The 25,733-nt window shown below is 31.9% G+C and overlaps 2 protein-coding genes and 1 pseudogene across 2 annotated transcripts; all 3 read left to right on the top strand.

Moving 5' to 3' along the window:
• Positions 1-2,237: 2,237 nt before the first annotated feature.
• On the top strand, positions 2,238-8,723 carry LOC25494666 (uncharacterized; annotated as a pseudogene).
• A 3,745-nt stretch (positions 8,724-12,468) lies between these two features.
• On the top strand, positions 12,469-16,192 carry LOC11423429 (probable fatty acyl-CoA reductase 4). The gene is given in 9 exon segments (XM_039834551.1): positions 12,469-12,579; positions 12,772-12,875; positions 13,675-13,877; positions 13,965-14,065; positions 14,340-14,541; positions 14,654-14,706; positions 14,709-14,811; positions 15,211-15,292; positions 15,804-16,192. Coding segments are annotated over 9 exon segments (1,206 nt in total). The 5' UTR covers positions 12,469-12,500; the 3' UTR covers positions 16,083-16,192.
• Positions 16,193-22,392: 6,200 nt separating this feature from the next.
• Positions 22,393-25,500, top strand: LOC11423428 (protein SPIRAL1-like 2). The gene is made up of 3 exons (XM_024783145.2): positions 22,393-22,541; positions 24,130-24,384; positions 25,201-25,500. The coding sequence occupies exons 2-3, from the start codon at positions 24,157-24,159 to the stop codon at positions 25,285-25,287; spliced, it is 315 nt and encodes a 104-aa protein (XP_024638913.1). The 5' UTR covers positions 22,393-22,541; positions 24,130-24,156; the 3' UTR covers positions 25,288-25,500.
• Positions 25,501-25,733: the final 233 nt, after the last annotated feature.

Genomic DNA, 25,733 nt, shown 5'->3' with positions numbered 1-25,733 from the left:
TTAACACAATCCAGCAAATAAATAAAATTGTGCATTTAAATATACACGAGCATAACGAAAAATAAAAATAGAGAATAGAATAATGCAATCAGCTGCAACTTAGAAATTTATTCAGTTACATCCTCCAAACATGGCAAACTTGTAAATAAAAAAAAAACATATTCCTAACTAATAGCATTCCATACCTGCCACAAATTGCTGTTCAACACCTATGCCCGCAGCAGCTTCTTGCTCTGCTGCTAATTTTCATCTGTTAGTTTCTTCTTCAGCAGCCGCAATGTCCATCATTAGCCCCTCGATCTGCATTACAAAGAGGCCAATTGATTCCAAGAGATAAAAAAGTATTGACACCAAATGCCTCACGCAAATTACCCACAGCCCATAACCACACAACAAAACATACATCCTACAAAATAAAAAAAGTCGACAAAACCTTCACAAATCACAATTAAGGGATCATATTAAACTTGTAGCAAATGAGGTTAAGCTTACATTTTCATTTGCCACTCTTTCCTTCTCTTCAAGTTCCTCCACCCGGTGCATTCTATGGTCGAGTTCTTTGGCCTGAGCTTCTATGTGCTGCTTAAGTAAACTCAACTCTGCCCTTAATGGAGTTAAGCAAATATGCAAAGAAAAAGAATCACGACGTCAGCACAGCTAGATACACCAAATGTCATAACTAATCCAATAATCAATACAAGCAATCACAAATTCCAACACATTCTACTGACTTTTAGAAATTCTAATATGATCGAGTACTTGCATAATACGAAAATAATGGACCTTCCTATGCTTAAGTTGCCAATAGAATGATAAATCAATTATATGAAGCCAACCAATTAGTTATTGAACATGCAGGAAAACTTAATTAACTATGAGCAATCACTTCTATACCTATTGTGCAGGATTTATCTAGAAATTCATACACCATTCACTAAATGGTAATTCTTCAACATAATATTGGGAGACAAAAATATCATCTAATCTAATCTACACAAGCCACTAATTTTGGGGACAAAAATTAAAACACACCCATACAGTGGCGGATCTTGCCTGAAATATTGGGGGAGCCGCAACTATTATATCCAAATGAGAGTTTTTTTTTTAACAATATATCCAAATGAGAGTTTCAATTTTTATTTAAAAAGTAAAGGTATATGATCAGAGGCATACCTTTGTATATTAGAGAAATTAGGGAACATAAACAACCATTGATTAAAAACTAAGAATCTGTCCAATCTAGCTTTTATGTGATGAAAATATCCCCAATGTAGCCCAAATCATTAAAGCCACGCTGCTGGATAGTGTCTTTGAACTGGTTAGTAATACTACTATCAATAGGATTACCTCCATTTTTTTCCCAGCTTGACACAAAACCAAATTGAAATCACCAAAAACTAACCACCTATTTCTAGAATTATCGCTGTACAGCTGACTAAAAAGATTACAAGTCAGATGCTTTTTATTATCTTGCAAGTACAAGGCTGCTCATCTGGTTGAATCATTGCATTATTACTCCTACAAAATGCACAATTCACACATAAATAATAAATAACAAAATAAAACAAGAAAGGGTGAATAAGAACAATGACTCAAGCAAGTAATTGAAAAAGGCACATTGTCTAAGAACACAAAACAAAGAGAAATAAACAATGCATAATAATTAGAATCAAGCTAAGAATTAAAGAGCTAAGAATTAGAGATAGAATTAGAGATGTTAGTCACTGAGTCACAAGATTCTGATTCCTCGTATTAACCCTCACATTATCAAATTAAAAAGGGAAAAATTAAGCCTAAATTAGAAACAGTAAATTTTTTATCCATGGGTATCATGGAATTAAGCCATTTTGCTTTCGACAAACAAAATAATAGAATTGAATCAAACAACATAGGAAATCAAGGGTTCAAGCTTCCCCCAATTGAATCAAACAACTCAGGAAATAAAGGGTTCAAGTTTCCCCCAATTTTTTTATTTCTAGGGTTCATGCAACATAGAATAATTCCATACCAACTTTGAATTGAACCAAATGATAATTTTAAAGAAAATAAACAAACAATAAAACAAACAAATTGAACTCCTGAAGTAAAAGAATCAAAATTAAAGGGAACAAAGAAGTGAACTGAAAAAACATAGAACAAACAAACAAACCTGAAAGTGACTGAGATCTGAGAGAGTAAGATAGCAGATGCCTAGCGCCTCCACTGCGCCAGAGACTGAGGCTCAAGAGCCTCATAGCATGGCCGTCGCCGAAGTTGAAGAGCCCAGTGAGGGGTAACAGAGAATTGTATCAAGGAAAGGAGGAGGAGAAGAATGAACGGATCGATGATGTTGGAGGATGGAGATGGCCAACGGGGAGGAGGAGGAGGCGGCGGCGACTAGGTTTTGTTGGAGGTGAAAGCTTCTCGTTGAAGAGAGGAAAAGAAGAAAAGAATATGAAGAGTGCGTGTGTTTTATCTTTGGCCAGCCCAGATGTGAAGAAAAGGAGTTCCACTTTACACTTTGCCAGGGGTTTTATGAGAATTGGGTCCCATCTTTTCTAAAGTCATTTTGCCAGGGGCATCCCTGGCATTGCTCCTGGCAAATTTGCCAGGAGTTCTTGCTCCTGGCAATATGCAACATTTCTTGTAGTAACTTGTGTGGTTGCTCTTATCCTATTTGCTTTCATGCTATTTTTTATTCAACCTTTGTTATTTCAAATTTCTTCACTTTTGATATTTTGTGGGATCTAATAATAGAAACATATAAATGTGTTCTGTTGAGTTGACAAAATATATGTTTTTTTGACATTTTAAATTGATGTGATATTTTTTAATGAGTCTAATATTTTGGTAGCATAATTACCCAGTAGTTCAACTGCATCAACAAATCCATAAAATTATCAGCAACTCACTTTATTCTCTATACTTTCACGGATAAAACATCAAATCCTTAGTTTCTTTATTATCATTTCTATCCTGTTCAAATTCCTTTTTCATCTTCTTTCTTTTTTCTAATTTATATTGAGTTGACAAAGTACATATTTATTAGGAATTTTAAAATGATGTTGCATTATTTTTAATTAGGTCTATTTTTTGTTGAAATATAACGCATAATTCTTCAACTCTTTTAACTTACTCATAAAATTACCGGTAACTAACTCTATTTATAATAGTTCCACAAACGAAATACACTACTTTTTTTCCTTATCATTTTTCTCATTTTCAATTTTCTTTTTCATATTCTTTCATTTTTCTTTATCTTTTTTCATGAAAGATATGAACATAAACCTCCCTCCATAAAATCACTATCGACCCGCCTTTTTTTTACTTGGCTTGTCACTATATCACAAACGCATAAAGTCTCACACTAAAAACATATGTATTAATTTGTCAATTGTGACTTAAAATTTCATATTAAATGCATAAGTAGGTGTTGAGAAACATATATATAAGATGATCAATATACCTAATGTCTTAATGTGTTTAGGTGATGATGTGGTTTATTGGTCATCTCACATTATGGATATAATTTTCTCAAACACATTAGACTAAGACCAATATCATCACCCAATTTAATGGGTTGAGTTGTCACATTAGGCAAAGACCAATATACCTAATACATTGATGTGTTAGGGAGCCTTGATGAATGAGTCTATAAAGAATATCAACGAATTCATAATTTTATCAACCTCACCAAGGACTTGTTATCATGTGGTTCGATTGGTTACCTTGCATACTACCTAAGTTGAAGTCGATTTGAGCGAACACTTATATAATATATTTTTACGTAGGTGGATGGCATTGAAAAGTGTGGATCTTGTAATATTATTAACGATAGAAATTATTTTTTACGTAGAAATTAGACTTCAGTTACGGTTATTCGTGAAGCAAGCGTACAAATCAAACTTAAAAGAATAGTTGTCATAAAATCCACTAATAATCGTAACTGAAGTCTAATTTCTTATCCTAACACGTATGCAGAAATTCAAGAGTAGCTTCTATAATAGTTTAAGAAAATAACTAACTATAGCGATTCTCTCTGACTCCAATTTAAAGGGGTTAGTTTACCATTAAAAAAATAACTAATTAAAAAATAGTTATAAGTTAGTCACAATACACCTATTTACTGCAATTGTTGTAATCCTCCTCTTCCTACTTACTGCAACTGCTGTAGCAGATGGAAGTGGAATTGATACATTTATATGGCCACCCTATTGTATAACTTGGTACAATCGGTGCGTCCTTAATCCGGGAAGCATCACTTGTACTAAGTTCTCCCTCTACTGCACTCTAAAGAACCCAGCTGCTGAAGCAGCTCTTCCACGATCATCGGTGGTTTTATTAATACTATATCTATAGCTTATAATTAAGGGAGGGCCACTTATTATAGTGTGATACTCTATAATGTCTTTTATTTTATTTTTATTATTTTCTGCTATATGATGCTATATTATTCATGTTATATTATATATGAATTTGAATGAAGGTTTTATTTAAATAATTCAATTGTATTCTTAACTTTTCTATTGTTAATTTTGCTCGGCATTCCAAGTGACACTAAAAAATGGACAGATGGAATTGAACAAGTAGCAAATCAACTATTTATTTGATGGAATTACTTAATAGTCAAGTCTTATTCAACTTTTAGCATTTCTATCTAAGTGATGAGTTCATGGAGTTTTACTACCTATTAGTATCAGCTGTCAAGTTGCACTTGCTGATCACACGGGTAGATACGTGTGGGGTCTTATTCTCTCAGAGATATATATGAGTTCATTTCCCTCCAGCTGCAAGTTGCAACCATTACACCAGAGTTCCTAGGGTTTAAGTGTTTGGGGTTAACAATCATATAGAGAGATACACTTACACTTGGAGGGTTACATGTAGGTTCTTACTCTCTCAGACATATTGGAAATAATGTCATATAATAAGGTTCCTAAATTCAAGGTATCCTAAAGGTTCCCTCACCAGGGCCGTCTTAAACAATCCGGAGGCCCCGATGCAATCTTAAAAATTGGCCCCTCCAATAAAAAAAAACGCACCAAAAATTCAAAAACATTATCATTTATTTTAATTGCAAGAATTTGCTGGGAGGCACACTTATGCATTTATGCTTTATTGCTGGTTTAACACTTGGTTTTCTTATGCTGGAAAAAAAAAATTAAAACATAATAATAAAAAAGTAATTCTTGGGAGTCAAACCGAAAATCAGAAGCCCACGCACACATCTTTCAACCACTGGAGCATCGCAATGATTCTAAAAAATTTATGCGCTAAACAAATATATGTAACATTTTAAGGCCGCATTTGTATCAGAAGCCTCTAACATGTTTTTTCGTCTTCTGATGGAAGGTCACTATCAGACTCTGATCGCACAATTTGTTATCTTCTGACCACGTGCTGAAATAAACAAAGAACTTTAAGGACAAAGGCAATGAAACATATAATTTCAATTGAAGCAAAGGAATTTCAAATGAACTTTCAATGACATTAACCAAATCAATAAACATTCCCACGTCTCTAATCAAGCTTCTAAAGGACTCAAATTTATGTGTTGGCACTATCTAACGTGTCTCAAATTTTTCTCTGTATAATGAGCTAAAGACTTGAAAATCATAACAACTTTCTAAACTTTTGAAAATGCCCGTGTGAAAATCAAAAGTGCACAATCACTTAGAGAATTTCTTATAAACTTTCATATCTTAGAAATTCTTAAGTCTTAGAGTTCAATCTAAATTTTATTGATTACTCCTCTGATCGTATATCAAGTATAAAACCCAAATAATCTTTTATTTGATTAAGTTAAATTGTAGAAGTCTCTTTTAGTTATGATCGAGCGAATGAATTATCTCTCTTGTGTAATTTAGCAATAGAAGTCTCTCGCTTGTGTGCTTGAGCATTTGTAATCTTAGTGTTTATATTGAAAATCCTTTTGAAGTGCCAGGGACTAGACTACTCTCGGTTTGTGAGAGGAACTAGTATAAATCACCTTGTGTCCTCTCTCTCTCTCCCCCCCCCCCCCCCCCCCCCGCGCTCTCTCTCTCTCTCTCTCAACTGCATTCTAATTTTGTTTCAGACTCTGAACATAACTATGTTTTCTGCTTCAGACTTTGGCCAGTTTGCAAACACTTCAAAAAAGATTTAGAAAAAGGCAACACGATTAAACCTCTCATTCTTATGTTTTTCTCACCTTCAAATAACACATCGGTTCATAAATTTTAATTGTGCTTAACTTATATTTCATATGTTTTGTAAATATCACATTTTTGTTATAATGGAAGAGTTATTTTGTATTCGGCAGCAAACATGCCAAAACTATATTTTTTTAAGACGCCAAAACTATATTTTTTTAAGACGCCAAAACTAACGTGTTTCCTTTGTAAATGTTGAAGGTCAAATCACTACTACAAAAACACAAATTAGAGAGGGATTTTAGGGAGGGACAAAATTCCGTAACTAATTGTGACAGATTTAGTGACGGATTTCTGTATAAAACACAAAAATTGAATTGCCAATGATTAGAGAGGGAATGGTTTAAACATCCCTCACAAAATACCCGTCCCTAAATCCCTTAGCAAATTGATAAGTTAAACGTTTGTTACGGAATTTGACACGGAAGTGATCCTTATCTAACGATTCCCTCACTAAAACCATCACTAATGTCCACTACATAATTGGTGAGGAAATTAATCCATCACTAACAATTATTGATATTAATGAAAAATCTGAATTATTTCCCCCAATTGTTTCACGTTTTGGCTTTCCCTCTTCTTATACTGAAACCTTCCCCCTCTTTTTTTTTTTTTTTCACAAACCTTAAAATAAAATTTTCCCCCAACTTTTGGCTCCAAAGTGCAGACATCGAACTCCAAAATGCACAAATCGAACTCCAAACAGCTTATGAACTCAACTTTTTCTCCCCAAATTTTTTCACGATCCTAAAACAACCTATGAACTCCAGCTCCAAAAATGCAGAAATCGAACTCCAAATAGCTTCACTGAATCTCCTCAAATCACTCCTAAATCCCCATATCCTCAAATCAAACCAAAATTTCACTGAATTTCTCTCAAATCCTCAAACCATACCAAAATCGAATCTCAAATCTTCACTGAAATCAAACCTCAGCACCAAAATCGAACCTCCTTCCTTCTTCCAGAATCGTTCCCTCAAATCTTTCCTTCTCTCAAAACTCACGGTAATCTCTCTCTCAATCTTAGATTTTTTTTATTTTTTATTTTCTCACAAACTAACAGCGAAAACAGAAAATCTTCTAATGCTCCACTCCACACTGGAGGGTCAATTCCAAAATTTGAGATTTCTAAGAGAATAGTAAGTAATTAAATTTTAGTTTAATTGTATTTGTTAGGTTAAGCATTTTAATTTCAATTAACATTGATTGATCCGTTTTGTTTTTAGAAACCATCTCCAGAAGTGACTACAACATGTTGGGAAATATTTGTAGACAGACACAAATTGAAAGGTGATCCAAGCAAGTGGGTTTCCTCACAATCAAAGGATATTGTTGTAAGTTATTACTTCATGACCTTATTGAACTTGATGAATATTTAGTCTATTTTTAAAGTAGTTGAACTATGATATGGAGGTTCTGCACTTATGCTAATTGTTAAGAACTGATGCTATTTTTAATTGTTTTAATAATTTTGAACTGAAATAATTGTTCACTGATGCTAGTTGTTGGGAACTAGTTATACACTGATGCTATTTTTATGGAGGTTCTGCACTGATGCTAATTGTTAAGAACTTATGCTATTTCTAATTGTTTTAATAGTTCTGCACTGAAATAATTGTTCACTGATGCTAGTTGTTGGAAACTAGTTATACACTGATGTTATTACTATGGAGGTTCTGCACTCATGTTAATTGTTAAGCACATATGTAGCAGGCTGCAAGTATATGTTTAATTGTTAAGCACATATGAGTACTACCATTTCAATTCTCTTTTTTTCTTCCATACCAAACCTAACTCCACTTGATTATTTTTTTGACATAAAGAACTCCATAAGAAACTATGTCCATATTTTAGAAGCAGATTGAGAAAAATAATGAATTGTCTTGACATGAAGATATATCAGAATGTTAGTTTGTTTGATGCTTCTGGGAAACTGATATAGGCAAGTAGTGAACACGGTATAAGAATGTTGCTTCTGGGAAAAATATTGAATTGTCTTGACAGAAAGATATATCAGAATGTTAGTTTGTTTCTCTTAAATGAATGAAGTATGAAATTATTACTTGTTAGTAAAATATTATTATTTTGCAGGATGAGTTTGAAAAAAGGATTATTGAGAGGGATTCACATGAGGAGGCACTAGGGGATGATGTTTCTAGACATGAAAGTGACAACATTATCTTCTTAGATGTTGTTGGAGGAGTAAATAAGAAGGGTCGTATTTATGGTTTGGGCCCGGAAGCGGGGAAATATAAGCTGTCTAGATTTGGAATCTCCCAGATCTGACGACATCTTACAATCTGAATTTGATCAAATGAGGGCTGAAAACGCATCACTTAAAGAGAAATTGAAGACTCATGAGGAGTTGATTCGTGCATCGCAGGAAGATTCACGTTTTCTTAGGGAGCAAATGACTAAATTGATGGAAATGGTTTCTCAAGGTCATCTACATCCACCTCCACCTGCATCTACTTGATATATAGATATATAATATGTATAATATATGGTTATTTTGATAGCTTGATTGTAAACTTAGTTAATGTGCTACTTCTAGTACCATTAAAAATGTTTATGTATTTCTTATGAAACTTATTTCGAGAGTTTCCTTATGAAATTTATTTTGAGGGTTTCCTTATGACTCTTTATGTATTTTGAGAGTTGAACAATGGTTGTCAACTTATTGAGAGTTTCCTTATAACTTTTATGTTTTATGGTGATGAATGTATGTGATGGGTATGAAGACAATTTATCAAGTATTTTTTAATGTATATTTATAATTTCCAACAAGTTCAATATAGTAAATGCATTTACAATATTAATATAATTGAACATTAAATCGTTTGAATTAGTGAGGTAAATAAAATTGTCATTAATAACAAAGATTGTTGTTTGTGAGGGAATTCAGTTTCATCACAATTGATGAAATATGCCTTCAAAATTTGAAAGGGAAAACCAATCCGTCATTAATTAGTAAGGGAAATACTGGTAAAAAGTGATGGAATAGTCCCTCACTATTAGAGAGGGAAAAAGAATCTCTCACTAATTACTGACGGATTTGTCTAAGATTTAACACATTTCTGATTCATTTTTAGTAACGGATTTATATGAGTAGCGAGGGATTTTATCCGTGTCAATTAGGGACAGAAACCAAAATCCCTCCCAAATATTTATCAAGGCCAATATTCTTAAGGGATTACAGGTCGTCACAAAATCCCTCATTAAATTGGTTTATGAAGGAATATTGGTAGTTTAGTGACAGATTTTTACCCTCTCTAAAATTGATTTTTCTAGTAGTGAATAATGGAAATATAAATGATCAAATTAAATATTAGTAAAAACATATTTACCTTAAAAGGGATTAAGATGAACAATTATATTTTTTACCTACAAACCATGTCACCATAAAGTGTTTGAATGATACATATGAAAAACAAGTCGTTTGATTTTAAGCTCTTTTTTTTAAATTGAGTAATTTCATTTTATTTTTTAAAAAATAAAATCGTTTCTAACACAAGTTAGAATAAAAATTTGACAATGACTAATTATAATATACAATTTTTTTTCTCTAAAGACTAAAAATATATTAAATTAAAGGGAAAAAAGATAAGATATAAATTAATCCTGAAAAAAAATAAGAACAAAATAATTTTTTATTTTAATTTACTATTAAAATACAATTATATTGATTTGATTTATAATTTATAATGGCACATAAAATGAGGGTTCAAGCAATCGACGCGTAACTTGATCTTCTATCATCACAATTGTTAATGGAAAAGTCTTTCATAGACACAACTCTAAATAAATATTATGAGAAATTCTTGTGTAGGAACGAACCTAACATATCATTTTTATAAACAACAAATTAAAACATGACATGTCATTGTTTTATTTTAAAATAATTTAAGAAGAGTAAATAGTCAATTACCCCCCTAAAATTGTAACTTTTGTCAAAAACCCCCCTGAATTTTGCAAAATGTCAAACCCCCCCCCGAAATTGTCAAGCGTCGGTCAATTACCCCCCTCCGTTAATTTCCTCCATCCAACATGCTGATGTGGCCGTTAACTGCCACGTGGTCAAAAAAGTCATGCCACGTCATAGGGGGGTAATTGACTATATTTATTTATTTTTTGAAAAAAATCTGATATATTTTTTTTTTTTAAATCTGATTTTTTTTTTCTTTTCATAATTAACATTTGCGCCACCCACTGAACATGCAAATACCCCCCCTGAAATTAAACATTTATGTGCAAATACCACCCTCAAATTTAAAATTTATGTAGCAAATATCCCCTTAAATTTATAACTTATATGCAAACATCATCTCCAAATGTTAAACTTATATGCAAATTACACCTTGAATCATAAAACTTTAATGGTTAAGTAAAACTTATTCTTAATCTATAATTTACTATATCTCTAATAACAATAAAAAAGAAAAAAAATCACATCTTTAAAATAACATGGAAACAGAGATGCATATGCATCAAAATGTTGTGTTTTGAGAGCAAATAATTGCAGATCCTACAGAAAAAAAAAAATTAACAAGGATTTAACCAAGACATATATATAATATATGAAGGTAAATTTGGTAGTTATGACAAAGTGTAATTACAGCGGGAAGTTAAATTTTCTCCAACAGCAAAAGTGTAATGGCAATAATTTGTCATCATTTCGAGCAACACCCTTAGGCCTTAACAAATAGAGAACTAGTGGTGTGTTCCGTGGGAACCCCTGAAGGAGCATAGCTAGAAATATTCCCAAGCTCTTGGCCAAAAAACAATTCTACGTGAGCCTACACACAACCATCCATTCATGCACCAATAACCTCTCCCCCTTTGTTTTATTTTAAAGATGTGATTTTTTTTCTTTTTTATTGTTATTAGAGATATAGTAAATTATAGATTAAGAATAAGTTTTACTTAACCATTAAAGTTTTATGATTCAAGGTGTAATTTGCATATAAGTTTTACATTTGGAGAAGATGTTTGCATATAAGTTATAAATTTGAGGGGATATTTGCTACATAAATTTTAAATTTGAGGGTGGTATTTGCACATAAATGTTTAATTTCATGGGGGTATTTGCATGTTCAGTGGATGGCACAAATGTTAATTATGAAAAGAAAAAAAAAATCAGATTTTTAAAATAAAATAAAAAATCAGATTTTTTTCAAAAAAAAAAAAAAAATCAGATTTTTTTCAAAAAAATATATATATAGTCAATTACCCCCCTATGACGTGGCATGACTTTTTTGACCATGTGTCAGTGCCACGTGGCAGTTAACGGCCACATCAGCATGTTGGATGGAGGAAATTAACGGAGGGGGGTAATTGACAGACGCTTGACAATTTCAGGGGGGTTTTTGACATTTTACAAAATTCAGGGGGGTTTTTGACGAAAGTTACAATTTCAGGGGGGTAATTGACTATTTACTCAATTTAAGAAATGAAAAATAAATGTTCCTCCTCTCTCTCAACCATTATTTGCAGTTAGTATTCACCACCACCAATCATGGTTAAAAGAGAAAAAATATGACGTGTCATGTTTTAATTTGTTGTTTGTAAGAATGATAGTTAGGTTCGTTCCTACACAATAATTTTTCAAATATTATTTGGTCACATACACATAAAACTAACAAAATTAAATAAAAAGTATTTAGTCACATCAATTGATATATAGTAATTTTGTTTTTCTTCAACTTTTTCTTAGTTTTATGTGTGTTCCCAAATATTTTAATTTGGGTTTATGTTCAACCAAGTGTTCCTCGTTGTTATTAGTGTGAACCTAAAAATTCCCAGCCTCCCTATTTAAATTATCAACTTTATGTACATGACAAAAAAAATTAAAAATAAAATCATTAACTTTATATTCATGAGTCAAAACACTCGCACCTTTTTTTTCCTTGAACAAAAATCATTTTTTACCTTAAAATATGAAATTTAGAATAAAATTTAGCCTTCAAGATGAAATTGGTTAGTAAAATTTAGAATACAAATTCAAATCCTCAATGGAATAATCGTTAATTTAACCTTTTTTAAGGGGTTATATACCTAATTTCTACCGACTCATCTAAATTATTAGGCATCTGTCATGTCCCAAAAACAATCTTCTTTTTGTGAAAGTTAAGTTAATATAGGACTGCTTCCTTTGATCTTGAGTTAATGAGTTTATTAAAGTTAATTGAGTTAGGAGGGAGCACCGCTGGTTTCCTCATTAAATATGACGAAAAACAGGTGCCAAATTTATCTATAAATATGACTATGATAACCAATGATTTTAAATCATAACCCTATAGAGAAATTTGAGGAATACTTTAGTCCTCTACAATGAACTGGGGAACCATGCAAAACTTTATGAAGGGAAAAACCATTTTAGTGACAGGCACAACAGGCTTCTTAGCGAAAGGTACTACTAAATATATTATTAGCTAAGTTTTTTTTTACCGGAATTTGATTATCAGACTTTGCATATATTACGATTGTCCTTATTAACTGATTTAAATGCATCAAGGCATGCTAAGTTAGTAATAATGATTAATTCATATAAAATTTCATAAAATATTATTATATCATCGTGCAATATATCTTGAATATGCAGTTTTTGTGGAAAAGATATTACGGATTCAACCAGAGATACAAAAGCTTTACCTTCTCGTGAGAGCTTCAAATACTGATATGGCCTCTCATCGCTTGCAAAACGAGGTACACCTTCAATCTTCATTTTTTTTTTTTTTTATTATAATAAATATTTAGGAAATGAGAATATGATTATCCACCAGTTTAGGGAACCTTAGAAAACTAGTGTGGAAAAACTATAAAGGTATAAGTATGATTTTTTTTTCTTGTTATTAGTAAATAATTTATTAATGGGAGTACGTAGAAGGGTATTCAATATATGACAGAATTTGCAACAAAAAAAAAACGAAAAGAGTAAAGATGTGAACACTTGAGAAAACATGAGAGAGAAAAAATGATTAGTATGAAATATGTCCTTGTAAATAAATTATGTCATAAGGAATTATGTCTTTATTATATTCAATATATTGATATTATGGTTTAAATTTCTTAAAGCAACAATTATGATTATGTATCAAGTCATGGTTTATTTGGTAAAATTATCAAAATTACTAGATCAAATACCGTGATTTGGGTTCGAATTCCGACTTCTCAACTTGTGTATGAGTTTTCAATGACTATTGTCGTTTCGTTTATCTAACAAAAAAATATATTATAATTATGTATCAACAAATAACAAGTGTTTACAAATATTACTATTTAAAATAAAAAAGATATCATAATATTAATTAGGTTTAATTGCAATTTTGATTCCCTATTTTCATCATTTTGCGAAATTGATCCCTCTATTTTAAAATTTGTCAGTTTACAACAAATCTGTTTTTTTTTTTTTTTCCTTTTAATAATGACTAGAGAGAGTAACAATTTATTAAATTGTATAGCTAGATATTTTATGATGACTTACTACATTACATTGTTTGAATAGGTCTTTGACACAGATTTATTTCGAGTGCTACGGGATGATTGGGGTGAAGATTTTAATTCTTTTATATCAAAGAAGGTTGTGGCAGTAGCAGGAGATGTTGCAGTTGAAAATTTGGGAATAAAAGATCAAAACATTTTAAATGTGATGTTTGAAGAGATAGACCTTATTGTCAATTCTGCTGCAACTACCAATTTTGACGAAAGGTTATGGCAAAATTGAGGCTAACTCACTTTAATTTTGTTGTTTGATTAAATTGATCATTTGAAATAATAAACAATCATTTCGTACAGATTTGACATCTCAATGGGTGTTAATACGATGGGAGCTTTACAAGTCTTAAACATTGCAAAAAAGTGTCACAAAGTAAAGCTCCTTGTACACATATCTACCGGTAAGTATGATATCGGTTAAGGAGATAAAAAAATAGAAATATTGCATTAAAAAATGGTTAAATATGATGAATTTAACTTTTTAAAAGTTAAAATATTGTTAAATCCAATTCAAACCTTATACTTTTGATTTCCTTAACGAGTGTCATACCTGATAGAAAACGATAATAATCAGGTTTAAAACATGTCACCTATTCACTATATAGTGATCTTTGCAACTCTCTCTAATTTTCTTAAATTTAAATGATAATAATTTGTTGGCATAATTACTTCTAGCTTATGTGTGCGGAGAGGCTAAGGAAGAAGGATCAATTTTTCAAGAGAAACCATTTGAGATGGGTCAATCCCTAAAAGGGACTTCAAAACTAGACATACACACAGAAATGAATTTGCTGGAGAAAAAATTTGATGAACTACGAGCAATGAATGTGGATGAAAAAACTCTCAAATATGCATTGAAAGATTATGGAATTGAAAGGTTCATCGAATTCTTACCATTTTTTTTTTTTTTTACTTTTGATTTTATGCAATTATTATGTATCGATCTAACATTATTTGTGATCTCATATGATGAACCAATGCAAAATTAGAGCAAATTTGCATGGTTGGCCTAACACATATTCATTCACAAAAGCAATGGGAGAGATTTAGTTCATCACAAACATAAGGTACCATTGATCATTATACGCCCCACAATGATAACTAGTACAAGTAAAGAACCGTTTCCTGGTTGGATTGAAGGTCAAAGGTATATGATAATTACACAATAAACTAGTTAACCAATAAAAAGAAAATAAAAAGAGAATTTATTTTTGTTCCTATTTTAGTTGTTGATTTTATTTTAAGGTTAAATATATTTTTGAACCCTATAAATTATCAAATTTTAGTTTTAATTCCTCTAAAAAAATTCTTCCACTTTTAGTTCTACAAAATATTTCAATCACTATTTTTCGTTCCTAATTTAAGTCAACTGTTGAGTAATCATCATATTTTTGGACATGAAATTTTTAAAAAACTATAAGAATCTATTTATTTTATAGGAGGGCTAAAACAAAAAAAAATAAGTATATATTTATAGGGAAGAAAAATATTTTTAATCTTTTATTTGATATATAGTGATGATATTTGTTTTAACTTGTGATTGCAGAACTGTTGATAGTATGATATGTGCCTATGGTAAAGGGAAACTTCCATATTTTCTCGGTAATCCCAGGACAGTTTTAGACATAGTAAGTTTCATGAGCCATACTCTTAGACACACATAAATTGTGAGACCTATTTAAATTTTGGATTATACTCGGTAAAATATAATGTGAGAAAATCAAAGATTGTTATTTTAATAAACTAATTATTTGTTATGATCTACTTAAAATATCTATTTTGATTTGTTAATAAAGGATTGATAGGGTTATGCTAACAAGTGTCATAAAGACACTGTTTAAAGAATTAATTAAGGAATTAAGGAACTTATAATAAGAAACTTTGACTGGAAAATGCAAGTCAAATACATAGAAAAATAATAATTACACAACTTTTTATTTAAAATTTATCATTTTTTATTGTTTAAACAATTCCCTAACGGCATTTGTTAGCATTTTTTTATTTTTTATGTTAAATAAAATGCTGGCATAATTTAACTCGCATGAATTTTTATGCATGCATGATTTAATTAGATATGCACTAAATATTTCCAGAGTACAAAGAAATATAACTTACTAAATGTTTGATAATGATATGTAGATACCTGCAGATTTGGTCATCAATTGTATGATTGCAGCCATTGTTATTAATTCAAATCAAGCTCCTAAAAATTTCATCTACCATGTTTCTTCTTCGTTAAGAAATCCTCTCAAAATTTCTGATGTCCACAATATTTCCCATCGGTATTTCATGAAAACTCCTTGCCTAAACAAAGATGGAAAGCCAATAGTCATCTCCAAGGGAATTGCCTTTAAAAGTATGGCTGCTTTTAACATTTATACAGAGACCCGATATGTCCTCCCACTTGAGGTTTGTTAAATGTTAAGTACTCAAACAAACTAATATTAAATCAAGCTATATTTTTGACACAAATGATTCTACAAAATTACCAATGAATGTGAGAGTGTATTGATAGCACTCATTTTTTGACAAATCACAGTGGCGGAGATCTTAAGGAGCCTAAAGGAGTCGTGGCTCCCCCTATTAAAAATAAAATAAAGTCTTAAATATGTATTTCATCCTTGCAATTAGAGGTCGTTTAAAAATTGGTCTCTGTAATCGTTAATCCTAACAATTTACCCTTGCATTGTTTAATCATTTAAAATTTCGTCATTCTCCCCACTTAATCACTGCCACGTCACTAATTTGATGACGTGGCAATCACTGTCACACATGAAATCCCAATTTTACCCCTGTGTTTCCAATTCTTTCTTCAATATTTTGTCCTCTTCTTAAGGGCAAAATTGGAATTTCATGTGTGCCAGTGATTGCCACGTCATCAAATTAGTTACGTGGCAGTGATTAAGTTGATCAAAGGACGAAATTTTAAATGATTAATGATTACAAGGCTAGTTTGCAAGGATTAACGAATACATGGACCAATTTTTAAACGACCCCTAATTGCAAGGATGAAATACATATTTAAGTCTAAAATAAAATAAATTTCATAGGAACACATTCGTGTAGTATTTTTACTAATTAATCCTTTTAATATGTGTTGGCATATATGCAAGGTCTTAAATTTGGTGAACAAACTGATATGTCATTCCTTCCAAGATGTTTATGTTGATAAAAACAAAAAAATACGACTCGTGAAGCGACTTGCAAAACTATACAAACCATACGTGTATTTTAAAGCAGTGTATGTAATTTCATGAACCTTTCTATTTATTAGATGTTGTATTTGATATACTATTTTTCCTCTCCATAATCATGAAAATATGAATTAATTATCATTTTAGATTTGATGATACGAACACGAAAAATTTAAGGAGGGCAGTAGAGGGCTATAACATGGAGAATGGAATTCTAGAGTTTGACCCCATTAGCATTAATTGGACAAACTACATGATGAATACTCACATTCCTGGTCTTGTCAAGTATGCAATGAAGTAATTTCAGAATATTTACTTCCCCAAAATGGCTGGAAATTTCTATTTAAAGCTTATTGTTTGAAAAATATTCAAAATGGATTGTAATATTTCATAGTTCTTATTATCCAAATATGAATTGTAGAAATATTGCTCTTTAGAGCTTATTGTTTGAAAAGTATTTAAAATGGATTGTAATAATTCATAGTTCCTATTATCAAAATATGAATTGTAGAAACATTGCTCTTTAGAGCTTATTGTTTCAAAAGTATTTACAATGGATTGTTTCAAAACCAATTGGAATTAAAATAAATGTAAAAAAATTAATAATTACACAATCAACGTGTCACATTATTAAAAAATGTTATCCTCGTGAGCTTAACTCAGTTGGTAAGGATATTGCATTTTATATGCAGGGGTTGGGGTTCGAATCCCGGATACTCCACTTCTCCACAATTAAATTGTGTGAGCTCTATCCACCAAACTATTTGACAAAAAAAAATGTTGACTCAGTCTACCAAAAAAAAATGTTGACTCATTACTTCACATAAGTATAAATGTGTAGTCAACTATCTTGAGGGTCTTCCTTCAAAAAGAAAAAAGAAAAAAAAAAACTATCTTGAGGGTTTAAAATTAAAGAATCTTCATATTACAGGGATGAAATTCAAACTTTTTTTTTACTGGGAAAACCCAAAAATGACTTATATTACAGGAAGGTAAAACACTATTAAACCTTGAATCATTCATCTAAATACAAGTTAGTTACATGAAGTCTATTTATCACTACTAAAAAAACAAAAATTGGTGAGGGAAAGTTAGTGAGGGAAAATGTAAAATCTTTCACTAATTTCCCTCGCTAATTTTGCTTTTTCTAATAGTGTACAGAGATAACTATCTAACTAGTGAACTTGTTTGATAATACTCTATTTCTCTATAGATTTGACATATCGATGGGTGTTAATACAAAAGGGGCTTAACATGCCTTGAACATTGCACAGAATTGCAAGAAATTAAAGGTTTTTGTGCACACATCAACATGTAAGTATTAACCGAAATTCCAAAAAGCATCGTCTACTATAGGAAGATTTGAATTAAAAGAAAATTAAAGAGAAAAAAAATATGACATTGATATCTAATTTAATCCCTAAGTACTCTCTCCGGTGAATATTATAAGCAAAAATCATTTTTTAAATCAGATACATCGATTATTCAAAGAATCTAAAAGTGATTTTGTTTCTTATAATAATGACTAGAATGAGTATTATTTAGAGTAGTACAAAAATTGGAGATGATTCAAATTTTTCTAATAATTTAGATTGAACATTGTAACTTGATTTGATAAATCCGCAAGTGCACGGTTTATCGAAGTAGTAATAAACGAGTATCGTTCCGACAGGGAGTTATGAATTCAATTAACTTTCAACAATGATTAGAAAAGAGTTTTGAGTTATAAAGTTTGGATTTTTAATTAAAAGAAAATAATAAAAATAAAAGCGCCTTGGGATTATTGGTTCATGTAAATAACAAGCCCTTCACAAACAAATCATAAATCGGAATTTGATATTGGATTTACTTTCTAAAGACAAGTTTCTCTTAGGCCTATAACATCTCTTTTCGGTTTCAGTGAGTGTGTTCCTCTAGCAACCACGCCTATTCTCATGGTTGATTGCTATTGGAATCCTTGAAGAACGAAACTTTATTTGTCTCAAGGTTTGCTAGACTATTCTCATGTTTCGCAATCTTTGTCTAATTTCTCTTGTTCCAATATAAAAACTCCACTTTCGCTTTATAAATTGATATTTGAGATGATGAATTAACAAATACTAACTCTTCACTTTCGCTTCATGAGTTTGATATTTGTTAATTCCAATACAATATTAATTACTTCCCCGTCCCTCAAACTCATTATTAATAACCGAGTCATTTGCAAAAAAGTATTGTCCTAAAAAAATTGACCTATTTCACTTTCCAATACAATATTAATTACTTCCCCGTCCCTCAATAGATGACCTATTTGACAATATTTTCTAATAATTCACAAAGATAAATAATATCATGTAAGACGTTGTTGGATTCGTCTCGATGAATATTTTTAAAATATTCAATTTTCATAATTTTTTTAGTAGAGAATTGAAGATATCAAAGATAAAACATATGCATTGGTACGTGTATCGGAGTCAACTAGGTCCTCTAATATGAGACAGAGGGAGTACTCTTTTTCAATTATAACTCTAATTAATATTACTTTCACCACTTTCAATTCAATATATTCTACTTTACATTTATGATAAAACACTCAAAACCATTTCTCTCTCTCTTTCACTTGAAATGAGCAAAATGCTCAGTTATAATGGGACAAAGTGTGTATTAATTTTCGTTGATTAAAAAACGTGTTATACAACGAGTTTTACTTTGACGAACAAAAACGAGGATTTACTCGTCATGAACGTGAGTTTTATGTGATATTTATTAGGGTTGTGTTAACCGTTGCCCCGGGGCGCTAGTTAAGAAAGCTAAAAATAATTTTTTTTTTTTAATCAAAAACAATAACTTTTTGACTTTTCTAAAGTGGAACATGTTGAGGCAAAATCCCTAATTAATTTTAAAGATAATAAACTTTAATGATTAAGGATTAAATGGACTTTAATTAATTCCTTGGTATTTAACTTGTGCTCTTGAGTGTTTTTACTAAGACAGGAATAAGGTTTGAATCATACCAAGATGCATAAAATCAAAGGACATTGAATCCATGAACTAATTCTGAAGTTCAGAAAGTTAGTTCAGAATGTTGATCAGAACGTTCTGATGATAGTTCAGAAGGTTGTTCATAAGCAACCCAGATTCATCAAGAACGTGAAGAACATGCAAGTACACTTGACATGAATAAAAGGTCCAGAAAAGTACATCTGCATGGATCTATCAACAAATAAAGGCATGAACAAGGAACTATGTCAAAAGGATCTTTAATGTTCATCCAAGACTATGAACATTAAAGTACTAGGAATATTTCAATGAGAATATTATCCTAGATGATGCATTCACTGCACTTCAGTTGTGTCTTACTATTAGGTTTGATTACATTAAAAGTTAAGTCTTACAGATCAACCTAAAGTAAGAACAAATGGAACATTCTGAGATCAGAATGTTCACTTCTGCACATGCTTCCAGCCATAAACAGTGTAGTTGGTGGAAAGATGGAAAAGCTAGCAAAGGAGATCTTGCATCAGAGATAACGTGTACTCTGATATGAATCAAGCAAATCTCCTTGAAGCATGGGCCTGAAGATTGCAGATCCACTATCCTCTCTCTCTCTTGCACCAAATCCAAGACAGATTTGATTCAACTTTATCCTACTTTTTCAAGCAACTTTTGATGCATATGGAGAAGTAACTTTTGAAGGATAACACTTGAACAAATCTCATGTCACGTATGGAATGGATCCAGAAACTCATCTGACATTCATCCTTGATGAACCCAGATGAAGAGCATCATGAATATCAAACATTCTGATGATCAGAATGTTCAAGCTCAGCTCATGCTTACTTTATGAACAGTATAGTAGGTGAGAAGCAAAGAAAATCTGTCATCTTTAACAAGAGATAGACACGTCTGAGAGTTGGTACTGAACAAGGACAACACAATCTCTCAAAGCATGGGCATGAAGATGCAGAATCCCACTAAATCCTCCTGCACCGGTTCCAAGACAAAATCTGGGAAAGGAACATTCTGATGTATGAAGAAAAGTCCATACATTGGTTATTGTCCAGAAATTCATATGAAAAACATATGCATAGCCCAGAACTTCATGTGTTCATTCATACATGATGAACCCAGATGAAGATCATCATGAACACAACAACATTCTGATGTTCATCAGAGATCAGAATGTTTGCCCAGAATTTCAAGTTAAAGCTTGTGGGACCCAGGACACATGGCATAACACCATTGGACATCCTACAACGGCTATATGAGTCCAAAGACTCTATAAATAGAGATCAAGGCATTAGCAAAACTTGCACCATTGCAAAGCATACAAGAAAACAACAAAGATTGTTTGAAGCTCTTGCAAAACTGAAATTGATCAATCTCTAAGGCTTTCGTTTACTTAGTGCAAATCAATACTCTCTGTTATCTTAAAGATAACTTCTTCTTCCTCCTCTGTTTGTTTATCAAACATTCAAACTCCACACAAATTGCAAAGCATACAAGAAAACAACAAAGATTGTTTGAAGCTCTTGCAAATTGAAATTGATCAATCTCTAAGGCTCTTGTTTCCTTAGTGCACATCAATACTCTTTGTTATCTCTTTAAAGATAACACTTCTTTCCTTTCTTCTCTTGTCTGATTTCAATCATTCAAGCTTCAAACATCTTGTAAAGTCTCATCTAGCTTTAGAGGTACTAAAGTGTTAGTTTGAGCTAAAGGTGCAAAAGTCTAAGTGGGTAACTTAGCAAGAAGAAAAGAAAGTCTCATCTAGCTTTAGAGGTGCTAAAGTGTTAGTTTGAGCAGAAGGAGCAAAAGTCTAAGTGGGCAACTTAGCAAGAAGAAAAACAAATCTCATCTAGCTTTAGGGGTACTAAAGTGTTAGTTTGAGCTGAGTTTGTAAAAGTCTAAGTGGTTAACTTAGCAACAAGGTGCAAGCCTGCTGAGGCTTAGAGAATACAGAATTGTAATTGTTCAGGTGAACAAAGATTGTAAGGTGCAGGATTTGAGAGGTTATCTCAAGCATCATAGAGGAAACTCTCACAAGATTGTGAGGAGTGGACTAACCCACATTGGGGGAACCACTATAAATTCTCTGTGTGTTGATTCTCTCTTCCCTATACTCTTTACTTACTGCATACACAACACACACAAACACATTTACTTTATTAAACTGTTTTTGCAATCAGGCATCAGAACGTTCTGAAGTCTGCTTTTAACTTAACCATTCCAAGTTTCAACTTGAGAATCAATTTTAAGTTACAGGTTTAATTTTTAAAGGGTCACAATTCAAACCCCCCTTCCTTGTGACTATTTTATCTACTTCAGAACATTCCACTTTTCATCATTTCTCAATGCAAAATTTCTGTATTAATCTCCTTAACTAATGCTCAGGGGCATTAGTTAACATTTCCCTATTTATTAATGGGTCTAGATTGGTCCATAGATCAACAAAAATAGGAGGGAACAAGATTTGGTCACTAGACATGGAGCACCGAAAATATAAATTAAGCTTGTTTTTTACTATTATTATTAAAAAAGTTGGAATTTTTAAATATATAAAAATGATATAAGAAATATTGAAATTGAAAAGTAAGAAGCACTATTTATAACGCACATACAGCTCTTGTTAAACCACTCACTAACCACTCTGCCCTGTCCCTTGCGTTTTCCAGATCTGCTTCTCTCACAGCCATCCACACAGGTAACTCTTTTTTTCCTTTTATTCATTTCAAATTAGGGTTTATATATCATTCATTATCTTCCATTTTCATTCAAATTTCGCTGGATCTGAAACCCCATTTCCTTGTACGCCATTCTTATTCCTTTGATCTATGCTTTTTTACTCGAGATCCATTATTCTCATTTCTTCAGATCTATTTTCAATTTTCGTTTTTATGTTTTCTTAATTTACTTGATGATCTCTGTTTGTGAATTGGTGTGTTTTTATGCCTTCGCCGCTGAATATTCAGAATTGAATTTGATTTGATTCATTGTTTTGTGTTTATGCTATGAAATGTGAATGATGATGATGGTGATGATACTGGGTTATATAGATTATTGATGCATTGAATCATTTAGAGACTTGAGAGGGTAAGGGTTCATGAAAGAAGTATTGAAAAAAAAAAAAATGGAAATGATTAAGATTGGATAAATGAATGCTTCAACGGTTAGGTTTAGTTAGTGTATGAAGAAATTGTGAGTTAGAGATCTTGCATAACTCTGAATCTACTGTTCCTATCAATGTTTTGATATGATCTTTCGAAGTCGTGGAGAATGCTAGTTGTCTCGTTTTTTTTAATGCTGCTTTCTTCTGTCAATGCGAGTAATATCAGTTACTTTTTCCCTATTTTCAAACAAATGGATGGGAAGAAAGGGAAGGGTAGGGTATGTAATGAATTGAAGAGGAAGGGAGGGGGACGAGAGAAATGTATGTTTATGTTTATTAGAAATAATGACAATGTTTATTCTGTTTTATTATTATGCGATTGTTGCTTCTGTTGTATTGTAGGTTGATAATTGGTTATGATAAATCTTTAAATGATTTAGGTGGAATATAATCATGATAGCAATGAGATATATGTTGAAGTAGGAGCTATGGGAAATGAAGAATACTCCTTGTAGTAAGAGGTTACTATCTCAATAGGCTGATAGAAGAACTCGGATTTGCCCAAACTATTCCCAAATATTTCCTTTTCCCCACGTCTCCCCCCAAAACCATTCTTAATAATCAAACTCCATTTCTAAATGGTCACCCGTAATCCCGCATGACACTTCCCCAACCCCTCGGTGACACCTCTGGCTCTCCCCTTCCCCACTTAATCATCCCCCTATAGCTGCACGTCTCCCTCCTTTTCCTCTCTCATACTCGTTTGGACCTTTATCATTATCATTGGGTTTGGGTCTATGGGGTCTTCTCTTATACACCCTGGTTACAGGCCTATGAAATTACTAGGTCAATAGGCCACTAGATAAAGAAATCCATGGTAGTTAAACATTGAAACAGTATGTCAGTGAGCTTTGAGGATCATGTTGTTCATTTTGACTTGGTCATTTTATATGTGATTTTTTTTCCAAGCATTTTAGGTGTCCTTTGTAAGAAGGAAATGGAAAAGTATGTGCTTGTTGTTCGAATGCAAAGTCGTTTGATTACTTTTGAGTGTATACTTTGCATTGAATGTTGTCTGAATTAATATTTACTGTTTCCCATAGTTTGTCTCCCCCCTTTTATTGTTATACTTATTTTAATATAATAATTCTAATTTTTTGTAATGCTATTCACCCATTTGAAGGCAAAGACTAGATTCTATTTGAACGTGATGGGTCGTGGAAATAGCAGTGGTGGTGGTCAAAGTTCATTGGGTTATCTTTTTGGCAGTGGAGAGGCCCCAAAGCCGGCAGCAACTACTGCACAACCTGAAGTGCAGCCTGTAAATAATGCACCCCCTTCAAAACCTGCAGCTGCTCCTAAAGCTATAGACCCAAGCAAGCCTGCTGGCATCAATAGTAATTCTATTGATGGTCTGAACACCGGCAACTTCATCACGGTACTAATTGTGCTTGTTATATTTTTCCAAGTTAAGCGTTGTTAGACTGATATTTAAAGCCTGAACTGCTTTACAACATGAATATGAAAAGTCACTATGAGGGATAAAATCTGGTCACTGCACACTTATAGACATGGTAGTTTATTATATTTGACTGTCCCAAGTCTATTTGTAGTATTTTTTGTTGCAGTGAAGTTGTCTAGACCATGTTTTTTTCACTTGCCACCACATGTGTTGAAATTCAAAATGGAATTAGATTTGGTTGTCTCAGTCTAGTTAGTTTTACCGATGTATGTAAAAGTGCAGACATTAACAAATATTTGAAGGAGAAAAAAATCATGATCAAGAGTTAGATTCTTCAATACCTAAATTTGAAAATATTATTGATCTACCTATTCAATAAATGTGACCTGTATATCAGGCTATCTGCAATAGTCTATGTATGTTCATAATTCATAATGCTTAAGGTTATTTTCCGGTCAGTTGATATTGATTCTTGGCCTTGTTTAAACTTTAGTATCAAAATTACCACAATGACTTTTATGTCAGTGATAGGGCATCTCTATTGTTTTGTAAACTGAATTTGGCCGTGCATGTAGGTGACTGGCATTTAACATGATGGAACAATATTTTGTTGTTATTTGTGTTATACTAGAAAGTGATATCTTGCAAGTTGCACATACATTAGGACAATACTTCAAAAACAACCTCAAGAAATAAATGAAACATTGATATCTTATTGTTGCTTTTGAGCTCGTGCTTAGATTTCTTTGTGATTATTTTGATTTATAATTGTTTTTTTTTATTTGACTGCAGGACCGACCCTCAACCAAGGTTCATGCTGCACCTGGTGGTGGCTCTTCTTTGGGTTATCTCTTTGGTGGGCCAGGAGATGGAAAATGATTTCTCGTTTGGGAAGCGTTCACTTGAGAATGATCTCTGTTAAAATTCAAGTTGTGTGAACAAAATGGGTGATGTATTATAGGTTATGGTTGTTGGGATATAAGTTCTTCAAGAATGTTATATTTTAAATGTGCTTAACATTGATTACAGAGCTGTGTTTGTCAAACAAGTTTTTATTATCAATTGCGCATTTGGTTTTAGTTCTGTATTATATGCTTCCTTTGTTGTTATTTTAATTTGTTAATGTTAACATGAACGGGATTTTATTGATACAAATGACTCCTCCTGAAATCCAGGCATAGTAAGCTGGAGTTTGGTTTGAGTTCAACCATGAGTTTTTTTTTTCTTCTTTTTCATTATTATTAAAGTAGAATCAACATGTGTTTCCAAGTTATTATAATAATCTCAGGCAAATTATGCAAAGAATTAAGCTAGATCTAGACTTA

Source organism: Medicago truncatula, chromosome 5, assembly GCF_003473485.1.
Source record: "Medicago truncatula cultivar Jemalong A17 chromosome 5, MtrunA17r5.0-ANR, whole genome shotgun sequence".
Classification (NCBI taxonomy): domain Eukaryota; kingdom Viridiplantae; phylum Streptophyta; class Magnoliopsida; order Fabales; family Fabaceae; genus Medicago; species Medicago truncatula.
The sequence above is the reverse complement of the archived record's forward strand: the minus strand, read 5'-3'. Positions and strand labels throughout refer to the sequence as shown.